Raw genomic sequence first — 23355 nt, 5'->3', positions numbered from 1 at the left:
AAACAGGCTGGCAGGGGAGCAGTTAGGCATCAATAAGTCTGGCAGGGGAGTGGTTAGGGGGTGATCAGGCTGTCAGGGTGATCAGGGGGTGATCAGGCTGATCAGTTAGGGGCAATCAGGAAGGCAGGAAGGTGAGCAGTTGGGAGCCAGCAGTCCTGGATTGTGAGAGGGATGTCCGACTGCCCATTTAGGCCCGATCCTAAACGGGCAGTCGGACATCCCTCGAGGGGTCCCAGATTGGAGAGGGTGTAGGCTGGGCTGAGGGATACACACCCCCGTGCACAAATTTTGTGCACCGGGCCTCTAGTATCAGTATATCACAGAATTCTCACTGACCATCTCACCTTCCTGCTCAAGCCCAGGTTTCTTACAGGGATGCGGAGGGAAGGGCCTTTTATCTCTTCAGTTAGCTTGCCAGCTACCAGTGGCTTGGGTCCTTTCCATTCACCTTTCTAGTTTTTGGCCTGCACAGTGTAAGAACCTCCCCCTCTGCCATCTTGGCTAATGGGGGAGACTCCCAGCACTCCTTGATTGTCTACAGTAATGGGGAGGTGGGGCTGCAGGACCTGCCATCAGGAAGCCTGGAGATGCGGCAGCCCTCAGCCCACTTCCTAATGTTGAACAATGTGCCCACACATCTAGGTAGCCAGTTGGAGTCTGTGAGGCACCCCTGGATCCCAGCATGCCCACATTCTCTGCACAGCCCCTGGGTGGCCCCTCCAAAGTGGCCAGCCAGGCCTCATGCTCGGACTGCTGGTTGCCTGCAGTAACACTGGGAGAGGTCACTTTCCCTAGAAAGCCTTTCTTGATTTTCTCCAATTAGCTGAGGTATCTCCACGATGTGGTTCCCTAGTAACCTATCTTTGCCCTATCGTCATCCTTATCAGTTTTTATCGTTACTGCTTGTTTTATTGTCTGCCATCCCCACCCAAACTGCCAAGAGGGCAGAGAACGTGTGTCTTTTGTTGTTCATTGCATCTGGAAGGCCTACACCTGACACACTAAGGGGGTTAAACCATCATTATTGGCTGAACAAATGAGTGTCTGCTTAAACATACTGCTCTCCAAACAGCAGAGACTTTTTCTTGGTTGCTCCTCAAAAAAAGGTACAAACACTAACAGAAATCCCTTTTAGATGAATGCTCTTACATTAGCAGATTTCTAACAAGGGAGGGAGTTTCCTCTGAGAGATGGATCACCTCCGAGAGGGTTCTGACCCATGGTTGTGAGAGTCTCCATCCCGATGGGACCACGGAGTTCTAGGCAAGCAGCCTTGCTTCTCAGCCAGTTCTTGTCTCTGTGGTGGGCTTTGGCTCCTCGGGGGAGCTCTGCTCATCACAGGGATTAACATTCACTCAACTTGGCAACATCGGAGCCCTGAGAACTATTTGTTTGATTGAAAGGGAGGACTCTGTATACATTACAGAAGGGGAACCCACCTCCAGTGATTTGATACTCAGAGAAGCAGAGCATGGGCCACCTGCCGATGAAATCTCACATTCCACGGAATCGTGGGAATCGTGGGCCAGGACCTCTACACCCTCCCAGTAGGCACTGTGCATTCTTGCTCCTTAGATTCACTTCCCTCAGAACCCCACTGAAGTCATTGGGAAAGGCCATTTCAGAGGTCCATTTTTAGATTCTGTTCAGGTCATTCAAAGACCAACAATCTTGAGATCACAAAGCCAGGTCATCAATCCAGCTGTCATAGGGACTGAGGTTCAGAGAGGAGAAGTAATTTGCCCAAGGTCGCCCAGCTGAGGCAGAGGTTAGAGTGTTGTTTCCATGGCAGCACTTCACCCATGAGACACTGTGTAGAATAACAAGACCCGTGGAATGGGGCAGGGCACACACAAAGGAGGTCCAGCAAGAAGTACATTTGAAAACATGTCCTATGGCCAAATATGCTTAGAAAATCCCTCCACCTCCCTGTAGGTATTGTGGGTATTTTATGGGTACATTTGAATAGATTGGCCAAGAAATCAAGAGCCATTGGGTAAAATCACAAGTTTAGCACAATCTGAGAAAGCTCTATAAGAACTTCCAACCAAGAAAATTACACTATATTGTGAGTAACACTCTAATATAACGTAGAAGATGCAATGCCAACAGGAGGAAGAAGACACTAACTTTGCTTGGCAGGGTCAGGGGAAATGAGCTGAAGCTGAATCTTAAAGGTTGGGAAGGGTTAGAAAAAATAGTAAAAAAGGAGGCATGATATTCCAGGGAAAAGTATGGTATTTCTAGGCAAAGGGAGTGGTCATGCTGTGATTGTTGATGTTGAGGATCTAGGTCAAGCATGTCAAACTCGTGGCCTGCGGGCTGTATGCCTCGTTTATTTGGCCCATGTTAGCCTTTGAGTTTGGCATGCTTGATCTAGGTAATAAATGCTGTGTGTGGCTGTGTTGATGAGGATACCTATTAGGCTTGAGAAGAGATTTAAGGAGGAGCTTGGCAGCAGGAGCACTTGGAAAGACAGGGGGCATAGAAAGGAACTTGTGTGCAAATCCCAGAGATGAAGTTAGTGAGAGGGTCAAGCTTGGGGATGGGCTTGCTGAGTGTGGACGTTATCCTAAGACAACATGGAGTTATTGCAGAAGCCTGAGCAAGAAAGTGTCCCAACTTCTTGTTATATGACAATCTGCAGGGATGGTCAGCCTATTGCCACATGGCCAAAGAGAGAAGCAAAGCCATTTAAGTGTGATCCCTATGGCCTCCACATGCAGAAGTACCCCACCCCAATCCCACCCCAAGTCATCTTGGACTCAGCCAGAGCCCACAGAGACTGTGGGACCAGCTCAGACAGTCCCACAGACTCTGCTTATATGTGGCAAAGCCACTCATTGTTTGCTAAAACAATCCCCATTTTCAGTAGCTCAATCATTAGCCAAAAGCATTGAAGAAACAACATCAAAATGACTAAGTCTAGGAGAATTCAGGTTCTACTTTTGGATACATTGCACTAATACATGTGCTAAGATTTCTACTTTCTGTAGAGCACTTCATAGTCATAAAATAAAAGCTAATATACACATACTAAATTTCCTTCATGAGACAGGTCCCAACTCCTCAAACTAACTGGTGCTTGGAAGACTTTAACCCGACAAAGTGTTTTCATCAGTTTGACAGCTGGCAGGATACATTCAGGGTAAAATTTTCAAGATGGACAAAGTGAATCTTATCAACCGTCCATCAGCCATGTGTGAAATAGAACAGTAACGACAAGAATAACAACAGCTAACATGTAGTCTGTGCTTATTCAGCACCAGACACAATCCTAATTACTATACAGGCATTAACATGTATTTGATTCTCACAGTATCTCTCTGAGGGAGGTACTATCCCCAATGTACAGATGAAAAAACAGAGGTTTAGCGAAGTAAGTTGCTTGCTCAAGATCCTATATCTAGTGAGCAGGGGAGACAGAGTTTGAGCCCAAGAGTCCTTAACCACTATGCTAGTTTCTCAGCTCTATGGTAGGTGTCATGAGAGACACAAAAGTAAGGTCCCTAATAATTTTTTCTTTGAAAACACACTAACAGCTGAAACACTCAAACAAATTTAATCAGAAATTTCCCTTTGGGTCCAAACTTCCTGTTCGCTCTGAACCTACGATGGCAGTGGGATCAGAATTCTTCTGCTCTGGTCAGCAATGATGTGGCTTCCTTAGAGGAATGTAAACTTGTCTTTCATCCCAACCTCTTCAGTCTCTACTCTCTCCTTCTCCCCTCCCCCCCTTTATCACATCACTGTGACTTCACCCCACACTATCACGGGCAGGTGACACCACAAAAACCATTTGGGGGTAAAGGTCTCATGGACCTACAAAAAAGTGACTATTCCTGAAAGACCCATGATAATATTTAGCATTCCTTTATCAGGAGGACGAGTCCCTCAATTATACAACATGGTAGAGAGAGAATGACTCTCATTACCCAAATGCACATTTCTATTTTTTTAAATATGTTTTTATTGACTTGAGAGAGAGAGAAGGAAGAGAGAGAGATAGAAACATCAATGAGAGAGAAACATTGATTGGCTGCTTCCCGCATGCCCCCTTCTGGGGATTGAGCCTGTAACCTGAGCACATGCCCCGACCAGGAATCAAACCAGTAACCCCTCGGTGCCTGGGTCGACATTCAACCACAGAGCCACACTGGCCAGGCAAAATGCACATCTCTAAAATCAGTTTGTTTGCGGAAACGGGTCATGTAGGGACCAGGTGGTGGGGTGCTCATGAAGATGGACATTTACAAAGGGAGCCCAACAGAGAGGCTGAGGAAGACTTTGCAGCTTTCCAATGCAAGCACATCTGTCCGCTGTCCCAGCCCATTGGTTACTGCCCTGTGCATTGATCAGTACTTACTTATCCCATCCCAAGGTCCCCAAGGGGTCATGGTATTGGCAGACCGCCAGGGAGAGCCCCCCTTCTCTGGAATCTGGGCCCTGCCCTAGATGACCCGTAACCTGCAAGGGGACACAACCTCACATGTCCACCACCCTGCGCCCACGAGATAGGGGCACTGCTTCATTGTCACCATTGCTAGTGTGTCTATACTTTCCCCCAGCCTTGCTGGGCCCCAAACAACTTCCTGAGGCCCTTCTATGTCCATCAGCTTATTTAAACCTTTCAATGTATGCCCAAACTGCATCTTATTTTATGTAATATCTATTATCAGCTCCATTTTACAGCTGAGGAAACTGTGGCTCAGAGAGACTAAGTAATTTGCCCATTAGTAAGTGGCAATGCTGTGCTTTGATCCTGGGTCCTCTGTATTAGTTTGCTGCCACAACGAAGCACCACAGACTGGATGACTTAAACAATAAAAATTTATTTTCTCACAGTTTTAGAGGCTAGAAGTTCCTGATCATGGTACTAGCAGGACTGGTTTCTTCTGAGGCCTCTCAAATATGGTTTATAGATGGGTCTTCCCCTAGTGTCTTTACATGGTCTCCCTTCATACATTTCTGAGTTCTAATTTCCTCTTCTTATAAAGACACCAGCCATATTAGATTAGGGCCCACCCATATGATCTTATTTTTACTTTTTACCTCTTTAAAGGCCCTATCTTCTAATACAGTTAGATTCTAAGGTATTGGGGAATAGGAATTCAAAATATGAATTTGGAGGGGACACAATTCAGCCATAACATACGCTGACTCCATAACCCTATGCTTCCCATTCATCCAACCAACACTCAGAGAGCCTCCTAGGTACTAAGGATTGTACTCGGCACTTCTGCAAATGTTTCCTCATGTAATTCTCAAAACATGAGAAACCTCCCTTCCAGGGAGGTTCGTGTTTTAATTCCCATGGTACAATGAGGAAACTACATTTCAAACAGTTTAAGTATTCTGCCCAAAAAAGACACAACAAAGATGAGGCAGGCCCAGGATTCCACCCCAGTTCTCTGACTCCAAACTCAAAGCGCTGTCTCCAGCATACAAGGTTGCTTCCCACGCGAAACTGCAGCTGGCAGCAACGGGACATGGTGACCTGACCGTGGCAGCAATGGGGCGGGAATGGGCAGGATCTCCTTTTTTGGAAAGAGCCTAAATCCCACGGATAACAGCGGGATCTACCATACAGGGTTGTTGTGATGATTAAATGAATCACAGAGTGCCATAGCAATAGTAGCAACAACAACAACAACAAGACATTTACTTAGCCTTTGTTACAAGCCAGACACAATTCTGAGCACTCTGTGATTCATTTAATCATCACAACAACCCTGTATGATAGGTCCCGCTATTTCTGTTGTTGTTATTATTATTACTGACTTCTGGATAGAGGGTAGCTTGACTACCCACAACTATTTTGCTCTTCTTCCCAAAATTATACACACAGGCTTAAATACCCAAAGATGCGGAGAAAAAGAGAAGAAACAATAGCACATAAATCTGGAAGTGGGAAAGCAAGGGGATAAGTGGTAAATGACTCGGTAGACCCCAAAAGAGCTGAATCCTAAAGCGGCAATGGGGAAAGTCAAGAACAATCAAATTTATGCTGCAGAATCTCCCACCTTATGTTCCACCAAAACTCAGGAATATACAGTAACAGTTATCTCTGGAAGTAAGGGTGATGTGGAGAGAGACAAAATAAAGATATCTGGCTGAAAAGCAATTAGAAACTAGATATTATTCTTTACTTTGCACAGGTCCTTCCCTGCCCCCAGGGCTTTATTTTCTAGAGAAAAGAAACAGAGGGTCTCCAGGCTCAGGGTGGAACAGGGAGAGAGGACAGGCACCAAGGAAAGAACTGAAAAGAAGCAAATTACATGGACACATGTATTCTAGGAGTTGGACACTCCAACTCTCTTCCCTCATTTGGCTCCTACAGTATTGGCTGCCATGCCCTCTCTCTCCAGGCAGGACTCCGGAAGTGTCTTCCCAGGGTAATCTGAGCACTCTCAGAGGAAAGGTACCAAATGACTGATGCTCAAAGTTCCCCAACTAAGTGGTCAGCAAGATTTGTCTACTATGAACCCTAAGTCAACTTGTCCAATATCTGAATGATAGGTCCAGAAAGAGAAAACAGAGGAGAAGGAATCAATAAAGAAATAAATATTTTCCAGAACTAAAGAACATGACTTTCTAAATTGAAAAGATTTATCCAGGGCTCAGTGAAATAGATGAAAATAGGCCTACACCACATCATCTATAATAATAAAAGCGTAATATGCTAATTAGACCGAACAGCCGAACGACCTTCTGAATGTCATTCCTGACATCTTTCTGGATGATGCCGTGGTGGCGGGGGCCAAGGCAGAGGCAGTTAGGGGCAATCATGCAGGCAGGTGAGTAGTTACGGGCATCAGGCAGGCAGGCAGAGTGGTTAGGGATGATCAGGCAGGCAGGCAAAGTGGTTAGGGGCGATCAGGTAGGCAAGCAGGCAAGCGGTTAGGAGCCAGTAGTCCTGGATTACGAGAGGGATGTCCGACTGCCAGTTTAGTCCCGATACCGGCAATCAGACATCCCCCGAGGGGTCCCAGATTGCGAGAGGGTATAGGCCAGGCTGAGGGACTCCCCACCCACCCCCATGCACGAATTTCGTGCACCAGGCCTCTAGTTAAGTAAATAACAAGCTTCCAGAGAAAAGTAACAGGTCCTTACAAAGGATCAAGAATCAAAATATTTTTAGGGTTCTTAATGGCAACACTGGGAGTTAGACGGCAATAAAACAATAAGAAATTTTGAGGAATAATTGTTTTCAATCTAGAATTCTATACCCAGTCAAATTCTTTATCAAGCTAGGGAGTAAGACAAAGATGATTTTAGATATAAAAGGAAGGTCTCAAAGATTTCCTTCCCATACTCTTTCTCAGAAAACTGCTGGGGTTGCTTTACCACATCTAGGGAGTATATCCAGAAAGAGGAGACATGGAATAAAAAAGACAGGACCTTCCACATAAGAAAGAAGCAAATGGGAAGTGCTAGGACAACAGTGCAGGGAGATGCCCGGGTGACAGCTATGCAACAGGCACTGAGGACAACTATTCAGACTGGAGCAGTTTAGAAGGCTTTTGGATAAATTTATCCAGGGATATAAAATTGATAGAACATCTATGACACTGAACATCCTGAAGGGAGATGTGGACAATCTATAAGCGTTTGAGTTAATAATAACACATAGAGCCAACAGATATTTCTTATCTGCAGGGAAAACAAAGAAATTGTATAGGAAAGGAAAAGTAATTAAACCAATGGCTTAGTTCCAAGTAACATTTCACAGTCATAATAATGTATACAATGCATATTCATTTAATCAAAATTACAGTAAATTCTAGTGAGAGGATGGGAGTATGGGAAGGGTGGGACAAAGAGCTAAATTCTCACTTTCATAGTGGAAAGTCTCTAGATAATGCCTAAAATAAAGTTTTTAAAAAGAAACAACAAATGCATGTTATTCACAAATACACAGGTCTATACTCAAAGTGTCAGCTAAAAGAATTGAAAGTGGTTGTCTCTGTAAAAGAGAAACTGGAAGGGAGGGCAGAAAACAGTTTTTTATTTATTTAAACACCTGGTAGAACAGTTTGACTTTATCTATATGTACATCTTCGATTAAAATAACATCTGAGCTTTATAACACCTCACTATGTAAACCTGGGCGAGTCACTGGCCAGTTTTGGTTTCCAAGTTCCCTCTATAAAATGGAGTTGGATTAGAGTGTCTCTGAGGCCCTCGTTGATCTGACATTCACAACTGAGATTCCTGCCATGGTAGCTGTATCCTCCCATTACCCACTCAGCCCTTAGATCCTTAGGAGTTTTATATTAAAATACCATTTTCTACTTCAGGTGAAGATGGCAGAAGATAAGAATTCTTACCAGATGTGATACTAGGGACTGTAAGAAGGTAGAAATAAAGTTAGTATATGTATTTTTAAAATGATAAATTAAAAATAAGATATCGTTTTCTATGGGTGGGGAAATGCGACAGCTGAGAACAATGCTCTGTGGGGAAACACATCCCCAAGAGCCCTCAGTGATTTTCGAAGGGACAGGTCCTAGAAGACTGCGAAGGAAAAAGGCATCACCCCAATTTCTCCTCCTCCCCTGTTTTGTAGCATTAGATTAATTGAAAGACGATGAGACTCTAACTATTAGATCTTCCACCTATTAACACAGGATTTAACTGGGAGACTTCATCATGTCAGGAAACGCCCTCTGTGCCAATACTAGGAGCTGATCCCAGGATAGAGGTAGGCAGATACTTTGCCCCCTTTGACTAGCAGGAAGGCAAGACTACAGTTTACATCAAACTTCATATGCATTTTCCAGGGAGGCCCAGCTTGGAGAGTGCAGCTACAGCCCTCAGTACAGCTCCAACTTTTCCAAGGGAAACCCCTTCTAAGCCCCTTCTTTTGGGCTTTGCCCCCCAGACCTAGAGAGGACAAGCCATTTAAGACTCAGGCTTATTAGGTACTCTGAGATTTCACTAAATCTTCATGCCCTGCTCTTCTTCTTTTTATTTTTATTTTTTTATTGATTTCAGAGAGGAAGGGAGAGGAAGAAAGAGATGGAAACATCAATGATAGGAGAGAATTATAGATTGGTTGCCTCCTGCACGCCCCATACTGAGGATGGTGCCCATGACCTGGCATGTGCTCTTGACCAGAATCAAATCCAGGACCCTTCAGTCCACAGGCTGATGCTCTAGCCAAATCAGCTAGGGCTGCTCTTAATTCTTATTTGACTTTTCATAAACATCATCATAAACAAAGAAAGCCTTTTCTAAGCACCTCTTGAGTACAGAGTGATCTAGCCTGGGCCAAAGCAGAAACATCCTGTCTCCTCTTGTCTCCCCACTGCTCACCTAGTTCTGGCTTCAAGCACACACAGGCTCCGGGACAGACTGACTCCTGCGGAGTGGTGATGAGGGCTCATTAAAGACCGAAAGTTTTGGAGAACTTAAAGAGCAAGAGAGCTTTAGAAGTTAAGACTTCCTCCTCTGCTGGATAAAGACCAACTTTTAGTGCTCCAAGTGACAAATGTTAATCATTAATAATACTTTACATAAATAAAGTACCTTGTCATTTCCCACATGTTTTCATACCCTTCACCTCTACCTCTACAGTCGGACCTCCAGCCACCACTCTCGACTCCCACATGAAGGAGACATGGCAGGGTTATCTGAAAGGCTCCAATGGAAGGAGGTTCAGGACTTGCTCCACAAGATTTCTTGAATTTTCTAGACACTATTCAACTATTTTACCCTGGGGAACTACGAGTTCAATAGAGGGAAAACTGATTTTATACCTTTCTTTGCTGCTTAAATTTTTATTTTTCCTATGACTACTATATATATATTTAAAGGAGTTTTCATTTTATAAGAAGGAAGGAAGGAATACATCCCCGCCCGCCCGCCCCCCTGCAATTCCAGGACTCCCCTTTAAAGTCAGGGCTGGATAAAAGATCTCTAGTGTTCTTTCATCTAAATAAAAATCAATTCATGACATAATAACATTAGCTAAGCTTTATTGAGAACTTACAGTGTGGCAGGCACTATTCAAAATTATTTAGACCTATCAATTCACTAAACCCTTACAACCTCATGAGATAGGAACAACAATTGTTCCCACTTTACAGATGAGGACACTGAGGTGTAAAATAAAACGTTAAGACACTGGGCCAGGGTGGCAGAGGCCATGTTCTTTGCCACCCTCTGCAGTGCTCCTGGCTTCCAGATTATGAAAGAAGGAGATGCATTCCTGTAGCCAAGCCTCATTCTCCTCCCAGGGCCCAGGCAGGTCACACAATCCCCTTATCCATGCCGCATGGGCAGAGGAGTGCTCTCAGGGACTCAGCCACTGCTACTGAGCAGCTCAGAGAAAAACGCACAAGCATGGAGCACGCTGGAGAGGAGGAGAAAGTTCCCTGAACCAACTTTGGAAAGAAGGCCCTCCCTTCAAAAGCTCCACCTCTCAGTGAGCCATTGCCTCCCTCCACAGAGGCGTCCCAGGAATGCTGGGAAGGGACATGGAGACAGTGTTCTGTGGCTGCCTGGCATGGGGAGCCTTCCACAGAGAGGGGCCAGAGGAAAGGGGGCCGTGCCTGTCAGCGTGGGCCCTCCTGCATGCGTGAGCCACCGGCCAGAGAAGTGTCATCTTCTCTCAGTTCTTGAACACTGGCCAATTAGTCGCTAATTAGTTTGTGTGTAAATTCCAGCAGGAAGGCTGGAAAATTCAACCTCAACTTCAGCACTGAGGCTCTCCTCCAATAACTGGCTCTGCCAATCTTGCAAATAAAGCCCCGTAGCACACAAAATGTGGACTCTGCCTGAGCTTCAGGACAGCCAATAGGACACACACTCACTGCCTCTCCAGGCAGCTGCAGACTAACTACCCCAAATAGCTTTCTGCTGACAGCTTAAAACAAAGCATCATGGGAAATAGGGATCACATGATCCTCATTAATTCATGAAAGGAAAAATATGAAGAAGTGGGGACCTTTCAGGGTCAAGGGAAAAAAATGTGTGTTGTATGTTCGGAATGCTTCCAACACAGACTTTCAAGAAGTACACACCTATGACGTAGCAACCCACTGGACTGGAAAGCTCTAGAGCTGTAGACGAGAAGAACAAGTATTTAGTGAACACCTACTACAAGCAGGGGACTGTCCTAGGCCAACTAGGTGAGCACTCAAGTGTGGAGTTCTCAATCACAGAAGGGCATTGCATGTCAAAATACAAGGTCAGCAAAGGGCACCTGCAAGATGCCTGGTACAGGGAGATGTTATGTCACTCAGGGTCGGTATGATTCCCATGACAGGCCGGGTGGTCAGGAAAGGCTTCACAGAGCAGGAGCATTGGACATAGCCCTGAAGGCATAATGGCATTTTTTTTTTTTTTTTAGACCTGCGGTCCCTAAATCACCTGAGGAATGCTTTAAAAAATAGAGTCATGTCCTGGCTGGTCTGCCTCAGTTGGTTGAATGCTGTCCTGTGCACTGAAGGTCATGGGTTCAATTCCCAGTCAGGGCACATGCTCAGGTTTCAGGTTCAATCCCCATGCGGAAGGCAACCAATTGATGTTTCTCTCTCTCTCTCTCTCTCTCTCTCTCTCCCTCTCTCTCTCTCTCTCTCTCTCTCCCTCTCTCTCTCTCTCTCTCTCTCTCTCTCTCTCTCTCTCTCTCCCCTCCCTCCCTCCCTCCCTCCCTCCCTCCTCCTCTCCCTTCCTCTCTAAAATCAATAAAAGTTCTAGGAATGTACCCTGGAATCACTATTCTTTTTTAAAGGTTATTATTATTATTATGGTAAATTTAAAACATGCACAAAAGTAAAATAGTGAGCCCACATGTACCATCACCCTATATTAGCAATCATTGACTCTTTCTCTATTTCCCCTCCCTCAGTATTATGGACTCTACATATTTTTTAATTGATTTTAGAGACAGGAAGGGAGGGAGAGAGGGAGGGAGGGAAGGAAGGAAGGAGGGAGGGAGGGAGGGAAGAAGGGAAGGAGGGAGGGAGGAAGAGAAACACACACACACACACACAGAGAGAGAGAGAGAGAGAGAGAGAGAGAGAGAGAGAGAGAGAGAGAGAGAGAGCTGCTGGTTGCCTTCTGCATGCTCCTTGACCAGGGATTGAACCTTCAACCTGGGTATATGACTTGACTGGGAATGGAACCCGCCACCTTCTGGGGCATTGGACGACATGACACTCCAACCTACTGAGCCACACCTTCCAGGGTGGAATCTACATATTTTTTAAACCGGGAACTCTGAGGCAGCCAGACCAGAAAGTGAACTGGGAGCTACTCACTGATCAAGACGCAGATTAGGAGCAAGGGAAATCCAAGGACAGTGGGGACACAAAGGCTCATAAAAATGAAAGAGAATGGTATTTGAGGGAGAATGGCAAACAATCTGGAGTACCTAGATGGTGGGGTGCACGGTTAGGGGGAGTGGTGAAAGGATTGTTGTGGGCCACCAGAGCCTTGTTAGCACATATTGTGTCTTTGTTAGAAACACAAAGAGGCATCTCCTCTGGGGAGAAAATGCACCCTTTTCTGGGGCAGAAGCCAGCCACACAGCAGAGAGAGCCCCACCTCCCACTCAATGCCTGTGCTCTTCCTGCCTGTGTCCAAACCACAGAGCTGTGCACAGCAGCCCCAGGGTCGGGTGGGAGGGAGTCCAAAACCAGTGAAGGGGACAGTGCTTTATCTTATAAGGATTGTAGGATGCAAGGAAGGGAACGTGGGACAACCAGCCTGTGCTTTGAAAGACTACTGAGCAACAATAGAGGGGAGAGGGATAGACAGATAGGCAGAAACCAATAGAGGGGAGAGGGATAGACAGACAGGCAGACTTGACTCACTGCTTCTAGAAACCAAGAAGCAGTGAGTCAAGTCTAAACCACTGCAAACTAGCCAGGGAAGAAGGAAGAAGGCCTTGAAGGTCAAGTCTTGAGAGAGACATTTGAGAGAAAGATCTTTTTGGGGGTCCTAGAGATAACTGGGGTTTGGATAGCGTGATATGTGAGTCATGAGCACATAGGAGTCCTTTGAAGGCATGCAAATGTTGAAATTGCTCGAGGAGAGTATTCAGGGTAAGAATAAAGTGAGATGAAGGCCCTGGGGAAAACCAGAATTTAGCGAATGGGGGTTGGAGGGAAGAAGGAGCCAGGACAGATGGTAAAAGAGATCAAGGAGAACCAGTCAGAGAGGTGGGAAGGAGATGGGAGCGGGAGAAAGTATGGTTCGTAGAAGCCAATAGAGCAAAAGTGTTCACAGGGGTGGTGAGAGGGATGCATTCCTTTAGGAACATGGAAAGGAGGAGAAAAGTAGGAAGCTGGAGTTTGGACTTGAACTTGAAAAGGCAGGAGGTACAGCATTAGCTTGATGATCAGTCAGGCAGTTAGTCTTGCTAAGCCTGTCACTTACTAACTGTGGCCCAGGACAAATTATTTAAGGTGAGCCTCTGAATCCCTGCTGGTCAGCTATGGATGACTCCACCCACTCTAACAGGGCTGGCATGGGGATGACATCTCAAAGAATGACAATTCTTTTTCATGCCATGCCACCTAACAGTGCACCGCCTTGTAGTATGGGTGATCTTTTCACCAATCTAACTCCTGGTATCTCTGACTAGCTTGTAACCTGCTTTGGGGGCAGAGATTAGGGTTTTAAACTAATTGAAGTCAAGAAAATTGTGTAAAATAAAAAGATTAAGGGGTTAAAATAAAAAAGAAATGGTCCTTAGGAGTTTACAACTTAATGAAAAATCCACATGGATGCCTCACCCTAGCACAAGGTGAACAGTGGTAGGTGGAGCCACAAAAGCCTCAAATTGCAAATAAAAGTGTGGGGGGTGGAGAGGCTCATTGCGGCTGGGCAACCAGGCTTTGTGCAGGTGGGCAGTAGTGCAGGAGGCTTCCGGGCTGGATAGAGAGGGTAGAGAGGAGGGCCATATGCACAGGGAAGTTGGGAATTGGCAGATAAGTTTGAGGAAAGCTAAGAACCTTGGTGGGTTCAAAACAGGGTATGGTGGGAAGTGAGAAGAGAAAGGTGTATTTAGCTGTAGCAGGCAAAAGCTAAGGTGACCTCCGATGACTCACACTCTGGCATATCCCATAATCCCTCTCTCTTGAGTTTGGTGGAAACCATGGCTTACCTCTAACTAAAACAATGTGGAAAAGGTGATGGGACATCACCATCTTGGTTATGCGATATTATAGGGCAAAGGCAAAGGGGTTTTGCAGTTATAATTAAGGTTCCTAATCATTTGACTTTGAGTTAAGTGAAAAGATTATCCTGGATAGGCCCGATCTAATCAAGCAATTCTTTCTTTTTTTTTTAAGTCCTCACCCAAGGATATTTTTCCCCATTGATTTCTAGCTGGTAGTTTGGCACACATCAATAGGAAACAAGTAATGACCTCACAATGTGGAGGGCCATGAACAGCAGGCTAGAAAGTATGGGCTTTATTATGCAGCGCATTGGGAACCACTGAATGTTTCTGAGCAGAGGAAGCTAAGAGGTATCAGCAGGAAGGGAAGCCTGTGGTAGGAGTTGGTCAGAAGCCCTTTACGAACATTTAGTCAGGGCATGGCTCCCAGGACTGGGAGTTTTACTGACCCGTAAAGATCTTGTGAGGGACTAAGTTCTGGGATGAACCAAGCCAGCTAGCCTACCCCATTAAAATAAAATAAAAAAGAGGAGGAGAGAGCAAACACCAAGAAATTGACAGTCACTGAAAAAATCTTAAGGAACTTTAGTGTCCTTGTTGCTAATTATAAATATTTACTCCTCCCAGAATTCCTGACCTCACAGAAGAGCCTGCGTAAACAGTCCTGCTGCCTTACTGGAAAGTGTGTGTGTGTGTGTGTGTGTGTGTGTGTGTGTGTGTGTGTGTGTCTCATGTTTTCTTGGACCAGGGAACAGGGCAGTAATAAGGGACTAGATGATCTGCAAAGAGTCACTTCCTGCTGGATATTGTCTAGTTCCCTTCCCCTGCTCGGCTGGGATCATAAACCCTGAGACCCCCAAGCAACTCCTCCTTCTCTGATTCTATCTGCTGGAGACAACTAAGCCAAACAAACTCAGGAAGCGACAAGAGATTGGGAAGGGGAGGAAGTTCATGGCACAGAAGGAAAATGAAAAGAGAATGCCCTGATGTTGAAGGAAGAGGGTGGGGAGAGAAAGAAATGAAGGTCACCCCAAGGTCGCTGGGCGCCAGGCCTTTAAAATGTCGTTCTTGGGCTTTCAATCAAAACTGGCACAAGCAGAGTGTCTCCTGGGGCTATTCAAATATTAACATTCACAGTGATAAACAGCCGCCACCCCCTGCCCCCCAATTCCTCTGTAAGCAAATGAAGCCAACTGATCCAAAGCGGGTCACTAAGAGACCAGTTGGGCAGGAGCCAAGTCAGCTCTTGTGTCTGGAAAACGCTTTAATTTTTCACTTTTAGGAAAGAGAGGAGAAAAGAAGAGCTACCTGTAGATGACTCCGTGCTGGTGGAGGAACATGAGGGCTGACGTAACCTCTGCAGCATAGAACCGGGAACGAGGCTCGTCGAATTTTCGGGAGCGCTGAATCTGGAACATGAGGTCTCCACCATTGACATACTCCATGACGAAAAAGAGGCGGTCCTGAAAGGAAGGAGAAAATGTCATTTAGCTGGTCCTCCTGCCGCTGCCCACACAGGCTGGCATACTGGGCACCTTCAAGACACTGGGTGCTGAATTAGAAAAAGGGGGAGCTCTCTGAATGGGGGCAGTGGGGGGGCGGGCAGAAGAGAGGGGCAGTAGGATTTTACATGGGGCGAGGCCCGGAGGGAAGGAGGAGGTGTGTGTATGTGTGTGGAGGGAGGGCGGGGGCTGAAAACACAAACAAATGCCTGGATGTGGGAATGCTTAGGGACAGGTAAACTGAGCAGTTCAGCTGGGGTGGAAGGTTCATGAAGCAAAGGTGAAATGGTGATGTTTGAGAGGTCAGAGGAGCAGAGTACCTTCTTAACATATAGACAGAGTCCTAAATGAAGCCACCAGGAGAATCTCAGCATATTGTTTTCAGTCAAAATTCATAGAATCACTTCCATTAAGACACAGCAAAACTCTCAATGATACTTCATTCATGAAGCAGATAGCGCGCATCTACTTTATTATTGGCATCTCTTTGAAATTAAGTCTGCTGTTAAGATTGTTACAAATTCAGACGACCTTCTCCCGCTCCACCATCTCCAGAATTTTCCAGGTTTTACTGCTATTCACAAAGGGCTCAATGTCTAGCTTCTCTTCCACTTGCCCTGCCCTTTCCCTTCAAGACCTGCCTCGCTTTCTCCCCAGAGTACTATTCTGTACTCTGAAGTACAGAGGCCGCCTTGCCGACCATTCATTCAATCATCCATTCCCCATGCAAATCCTCATGTCAAAACCCAAATGCTCATTCCCACAACCCCAGCCCCATGACACCAGACTGTCTGAGGGGAGGACTCAGGCATCAGTAGTTTGCAAAGCTCCCCACGCGATTCCCATGAGCATCCAGGGCTGAGAACCGCTGGCTCCTCCATCTGGCCTCTGCCAAGGTGTTCTGCATCTGTGAGGTATATGGATTCTAAGTCATTGGAGTTTTCCTTTTCACGGATCCCCAAGAACCAGGATTCCTAAACTTGTGCGTCAGCATCACACAGAACTGTGTTAGAATATGAATTCCTGGTTCTACTCCTGATTCAGAAGATCGGGGATGGAGCCTGAGAACCTGCATCGCCTAGTTCCCAGTTGATGTTGACGCTGCTGGTCCAGGGACCCCAGTTTTGAGAACCACTGCCCCGGAGCACTTGCGCTAGCCTCTCCCATGGCAAGCACAGCCCTGATGTAGCGGAACCACGCCATCATGAACAGCCACTGCGACACCATTCCAGGGTGGCCAACTTGGACTTGGGCTGTAGCGACCATGAACTATTTCTTGGGCTGTGTTTGAAAGAATCCAAATCTTTAAAGAGGAAAAGCCTGCCCTCCCTGCACCCTGCCTTACTGCCTTTTTTTTCTGGGACACAGCGTGGAAGAAAAGGGGCTGGGAGGGAGGAAGAGCTCCCACCCCAATTTCATCACTTACTGGCGGAGTGACCCCAGGCTAATGACTTCATCTCTCTGTGCTGTTTTCTCCTCTGTAAAAATGAGGATAATAGGACCTGCTTACAGACTTCTTATGAGGATTAAATTACAGGTTAAAATGCCTGGCTCATAATTGGTGCTCCACGAAGACTGTCTAGTGCTGTTGTTTCTGAAGGTATTAGATCTGTTATTATTATCATTATCCAGTCTTCATTTTTCCTGTCCTTTCACCAGCGTTTCTCCCTGATCACTGTCTCTTCCAACAAACACTTGTTCCCTTGGCTTTCAGGCTGTTTTCCCCCTGTATTGCTGGCAGGGTTTTTCCTGCTTCCTCTTAGGCTTCTCCTCTCCCAGCATTAGGTATTGGTATCCCACATGGCTGTGTTCTAGACCCTCCCCTTTGCTCACTCTGTACTCGCTATGTGAAGTCATCCACACCCACAGTGCCCAATGCACCTTGACTCAGAGAGAACTCACAAAGGTCTACCTCCATCCTAGACCTCTCCTCCAAGCTGCAGACCCATTTAACCAACTGAATTTCTGCTACTCCCTCTAGGTGCCTCAAAGGCACTCAAACCCAACATGTTAAAAACCGACTTCATAATCTTCCTCCAGCAAAATGGTCCTCATCCAGGGTACCTGTCTCAGGGCAGGGCGCCACCATTCAGCCAGTTGTAAAAGTCAGAAACCAGAAATTCATTCTTAATACCTCCCTCTCCCTCATCCCTCACATTCATCACCAAGCCCGGTTGCATTTACCTATTGTATCTTTGTATTTATTGTTTTGAACCTGTCATATTTGTCTACTTCTGCCCATCTCCACCACCCTCATGGCCACCATTGTGGCCCAAGTAATTATCATCCCTTGTCTAGATTCTGGCAAGTGACTTTTTACTAATGCTCTCTACATTGACTCCAGCACCCCCCTTCCCCGCCCCCCCCACCCCGAAAATGCTGATCACACTACAGGCAGAGTATCCTGCTGAAATGAAATGCTGATTGTAAACCTTCCCCCTTCCTCCTCTCATTCTCCTGATTAATTCTTTTAAAGGCTTCATGTTGTAATAAACAGAAAGCTCCTTAATATGCTATGCATCCTATATGGTCTGACCCTACTACCTCCTGAGTCATATCACTTCCAGCTGTCTCTTGCTCCCTCTGCCCCATTAGCAAACTCCCTCCTGCTACCGGGCCTTTGCTCATGCTGTTCCCTCTGCCTGGAATGCTTCCCCCTCTCTCTTCACGTGGTCAATCTCTCCTCATCCTCCAGATTTAAATGCAGCCATCTTTCCTTCTAGGAAGCTGTCCCTGACTTCTCTCCCTAATGTGTGCTATGTTCTCATTGCAGCATTCAGCACAGTGGAAGTGTTATTTGTTTAACTGATTTATATATTTCTCCCCGGGTACTCTGTATTCTTAATGAAGGCAGGAACTGTGGGTTATTCTTTTTTTTTTTTTTTAAGGGAATTAGCCTAACCCCAAAGAAAAACTGCCATAATTTCCTTTAAAAACAAGCATTGTGTGGGTAGAAGAATAAATAAAGTTAGGGAGCTAACTGTAAGAGAGAGCATGAACCATATTTGTATCTGCAAGTTCTCACTGCTTAGGGCGTTAAAGCCGAGCCAGCCACTGCAGTGAGCCTCCTGCTTGTGGAATCCGGAGATGGAGATGGTGCCCACTCTGACCTTTCACCCCCATGGGGTCTGTCTGTGTCAGCACCCACGACTTAGTTACAGCTCCGAACAGCACTTTTGTTTTGTGGGCCAATGTCCTCACTTCCCTTGAGATGCTCAGTTGCTTCAGGACACATCTTATTCTTCCTCCATCATCACTGGCTCTGAACTCGGTACCTAGAGAGGCACTCAATAAAAATCTGCTCGCTCCCTATGAGCCTCAGGAGGTGTAGATCCTTACTGACTCTCCAGCAACTAGAACTAGCACAGAGGGGCCTCTAGTATGTCTTTGTAGAATGCATGAGTGATTGAACACTCACCATGCACAAGGCTCTAGATCAAGCATGTCAAACTCAAAGGCTAACATGGGCCAAATAAATGAGGCATGTGGCCCGTGGGTTGTGAGTTTGACATGCTTGCTCTAGTCTAGATGCTGGAAATTCAACAGTAAACCAGAGTTGATTTCCCCATGTTACTTCTCTTTGTAACCTTGTTTTGAGCTATTTTAACTTGAGCCTATTAAAAAAAATTTTAAATTAGAGAGAGAGGAAGGAAGAGGGAGAGGGAGGAGAGAGAGGGAGGGAAGAGAGAGAGAGAGAGAGAGAGAGAGAGAGAGAGGAGAAGAAACATCCATGTGAAAGCAAAACATCGATCGATTGCCTCCTGCACACTCCCCCACTGAGGATTGAACCCACAACCTGGGTATGTGTCCTAACTGGGAATCAAACCTGTGTCCTTTTGGTGTACGGGACAACGCTACAACCAACTGAGTCACACTGGCCAGGGCTAACTTGAGCCCATTTTAAAATTTAGTTTTAACCTGCAAACCATGAAACATAATCAGCCCTTTCTACATCATCAGGAATGTTTTAAAGCAAGGTAAGTTTTTCCCTTCCCTCCATTCAGTGAGTTGGCTGCTTCTGACCTCCACACCTAACACATCTGAGAAGCAAGTTTTGACACAGAGTGAGAACCTCAAGTCATACTGGGAACTGCCTAATTACATAAACTGAAATCAAAAGAAAGCTGGCAAACCCATCGGCTACTCGTTAATCCCCTCTTGGCATCAGTAGAAAACAAAACAAAAGAAAACACCAGCTTCCTGGTAAAGTAAGCAAATATGTTTTCTGAGGTAATCAAAGATTCTAAAAGCCTGATTCCACCTCCTCCTCCCTTAATCCCACCTGAATGTCTAAAAGTTATGGTCTTGCGATACCAAGTAAAATAATGAAATTAGGAAAGAGATTATATGTCACGGCCATTTAAGGCGAGAATAGTTAATAATGACCTACGAGCCGGAAGGGCAGCACCCTGGGTTAGAAACTCCCATTGGGCTCCATTTTCCCAGAGCGCTAAGCTTTCCTGCCTTTGAAGGGAAACGCAGGCCCGCCCTGTTCATCTTTCAAGGTGTGATGGATAGCCAGAGGCTTCCTCTCAGCAGCACTGCATGTTCTGCCAATCGGGTTTGTTTGGACACACGCTCTCCATCTCTTTTCGCTGTTTATATGTGCAAAGATTCTATCGCTTTGGAATCAATTTCACATGAGTGCCCAACAAAAGACCAGACCTGGAACAGTTCGCCTTTGACGTGCCAGTGACAGGATGCACCATCTCTCCAACGTGCTATCTGAACATCCTCGCTCTACACTCTGCCACATCGCCACTTCCCCTGTGTGCCTACGTCATTTAACCTGTCAATACAAAGGGTCTTTCCTGGGGTAGGAGCTTGGAGGACATGGAAGATGACGTAAGCCATGGCTTTGGCTTCCAGGAGCTAGGAATTGAAGACAGGAAGGCATAGAAAGCAGAATGCTCTATCCTTAGGTTCTCAGCTCTCCTGCATCAGCAGGTGTGACACTATGTATGTGGGTTGTATCTTCTTAGCCCCCCTAGAGAATAACTGTCCGTCACTTGGGCCTTACCACTTACGGAAGAAAACTCTTTCTATGTTTTATTTTTCATACTACAACTGGCATGGATGGAACTGGCCATTGCTGAAACAATTTGGTGAGACAAGTCTGAATGAGGGGAAAGACCATACTTAAGTAGGGTCTTCAACACGGAGAGGAGGAAGGAGGGTGGAGAGAAGGCCTGGCAAGTTTGAAGCATAGCCCTGCAGGGCAGCAGTGAGGAAAAATGAACATTGCATGTGGGGACGAGCGGGATCGGAGTGAGCCAGTGCGAAAACTGGCTCTCTAGGAAACAGTGCATAAACTCTGGAGACAGGCAGGACGGCCGTAGATTGGGTAGTGGGGGTGGGGGTGGGGAGAGGAGGTGGTTCTGAAAACACAGGTGGAAAGTAAAGAACTCTAGGTATCATTTGAGTTGTAAAATGGCATAATGAAAGTTGATGTTGAGAAAAACTATTCTAGAAGCAGAGTTCAAGATGGATTGGAAAAGGATAGCTTGAACTTATTCTCTCTCTTGCCTGTTTCCACCATCCTAAATGTCCTGTTATCTTTGACAATGAACAAGCAACCCTCCTGCTCCATTACACTTCCTTGGGAGAACCAAGGGAAAGATCCAAAGACTTTGAGACACTTAACCAAATCAATTTTATTTCTCCACAATGAAAGCGCAGCCATCATTACCATAAACGAAAAACAGTTCATGGTGAGCGGGACTTTCTAGCTCCTAAGCCGACAAACATACCCTGTGTGAGCGATAGGCAGAGCCTTGTCTAATTGGGGTCAGGTGCAGATAATAGAGAGGCTCTTTGTTCTTACTGGGGGCTTACCTGTCAATTAGAAGAGAATGAGAGTCTCATGTAAGTAATAATAATTATTATGTAAATTTTCCTGTGCAGCAACAACACTAAAAATTATCTAAATAAAAATGCTGCTGTTGTTGTTGTTGTTTAAAGAAAAGTCTTTTTCACACATTCTCAGCTTCTCTTCTAATAGGCCTTCTCCTCTTTTCACCTTCCAAGGCCTTACTCAAGTCTAATGACCTGTGGTCTTTCCCCAAATTCAGATTTATTTCAACCAAATTCCTATAGCAATGGCAATTACATGAACACTATTAGTAGTATGGAAAATAGAGAGTGGGTTTTCATATGGCTGTTTCTTATAACGGTCTCTTATAAGCCACAGAGGGTAGAGTTCACCCTACTGTGGGTAAAAGGGGAGATGCCTGTTTTCTAGTGGGAAAGCTTTAACCTAATCAGAATTGGCCAAACAGTAAATATTCCACATGACAATCTGCAGGGTGGGAAGATACAACCTTCATTCATGTGCATCTGATATTTGTTTCCAATTGCTTAAAACTATGATTATTTGACTTACACAGGATGCCTAAATTTAAAATGACCTAAAGTTGTATCAAACTGACTTGCCCAATAAAACTCAAATGAACATTTCCTGCCTCTGGTTAGAGCTGCATTTAGCCCAGGGAACAACTTCAACTTACTGCCAACCTGCTCCACACACTTTGATCTGTGCCTGAAAGCATCCAAGGGGAAAGGGAAGAGTTTTGGTTCAATACACAGAGAACTTCCCTTTTATAGGGCCCTCAACATCTTATGAAGTTTCAATCAGATGGCGTGACAGTTCATGTGGTAGAAACCCCCAATATAAAGACTTGACAACCATCTGCCATGCATCTCAACAATGCTGATCATGAGAGTGATCTCCTGCCATGAATAAGAGCGGTATCTAAAGCTAAGTAAGAATAGTGACTTGTCCTTGGTTTCCTCTTGGAAAAGGACAGAATCAAGAAGGTTTAGATGGGGAACATAGCCAATGAGAGTACAGTGGTACTTCTGCATCATCACTGTGTATGCTGCATCATCATAGTATCAATTCTGGTACCTCAGCATCACTTCACAGTACCTGGCTTCCTTTGCTTACAACTATTGGCTGCTTTCCCCATCAAGTGCCACTCCTGGGGCATGGCATCTGCCTACTGTCCTCTGTCCCTGTTGACCTGGACTCCAGGAAAGCAGCAATGGGTCAAGAATCTTGCTTGCCCCTAACTCATCTGTGCAACTTACCAGCCTGGCTATCTTGCAAAGGTAGAGATAATTTAAACAGAAAGAAAACATTGGTTGCTCACTAGAGCCCATTGTCACTAGTAGTTAGCTGTGTAAAGCCAAAGTTAAGGACCTATGAAGTGCTCCTTGTTTTTCTTTTTAATTGAATTTACTGGGGTGACACTGGTTGATAAAATTATACAGGTTTCAGTGATACAATTCTACAATACATCATCTATATATTGTATTGTGTGTTTACTACCCCAAGTCAAGACTCCTTCCATCGCTATTTATCCTCCCTTTACCTTCTTCTAAACCCCTCCCCATGTCCCTTGTGTTTTTAAGCATAGGAATATAATTATTATTGTTTTAATCCCATTTCCTCAACCAAGAAGACCTGGTACTTAACCAAGGCTCTTCGCATGAACTCAGGCTGCTCCTCCCAATCGTGTGGGACTGCATCAAACTGGTTGTTTCCCACACATGTGCCTTCCTGTGTCCCTGCAGGACAATAGCTGGGGCTCAGGATGCCCCTTTCTTGTGTATCTCCACCTTGTCTGGGCTCAGTGCATGTGTTGCTCAAGAAATAATTTGAGTCTCTCTGGTTTCCAGCTCAGGTGTTAGAGGTGCACTCTACACAGGTCTGAAGCAGCC

At 45.5% G+C, this 23355-nt stretch overlaps 1 protein-coding gene across 2 annotated transcripts in view; it reads right to left on the bottom strand.

The window, feature by feature from the left end:
- The window catches only part of PRKCE (protein kinase C epsilon), a 451747-nt gene that overhangs the window by 60898 nt on the left and 367494 nt on the right, over positions 1 to 23355 (bottom strand). For both annotated transcript variants that reach the window (XM_079792409.1, XM_079792410.1), the window contains one exon: positions 15440 to 15594. In XM_079792409.1, coding sequence (XP_079648535.1) covers positions 15440 to 15594 — 155 coding nt within the window. The remainder of the gene's footprint in view (positions 1 to 15439; positions 15595 to 23355) is intronic.

The sequence above is a fragment of the Cnephaeus nilssonii genome (genome assembly GCF_951640355.1).
Source record: "Cnephaeus nilssonii genome assembly, chromosome: 15".
Taxonomy (NCBI): Eukaryota; Metazoa; Chordata; class Mammalia; order Chiroptera; family Vespertilionidae; genus Cnephaeus; species Cnephaeus nilssonii.
This window is presented reverse-complemented; position numbering and strand designations above follow the sequence as displayed.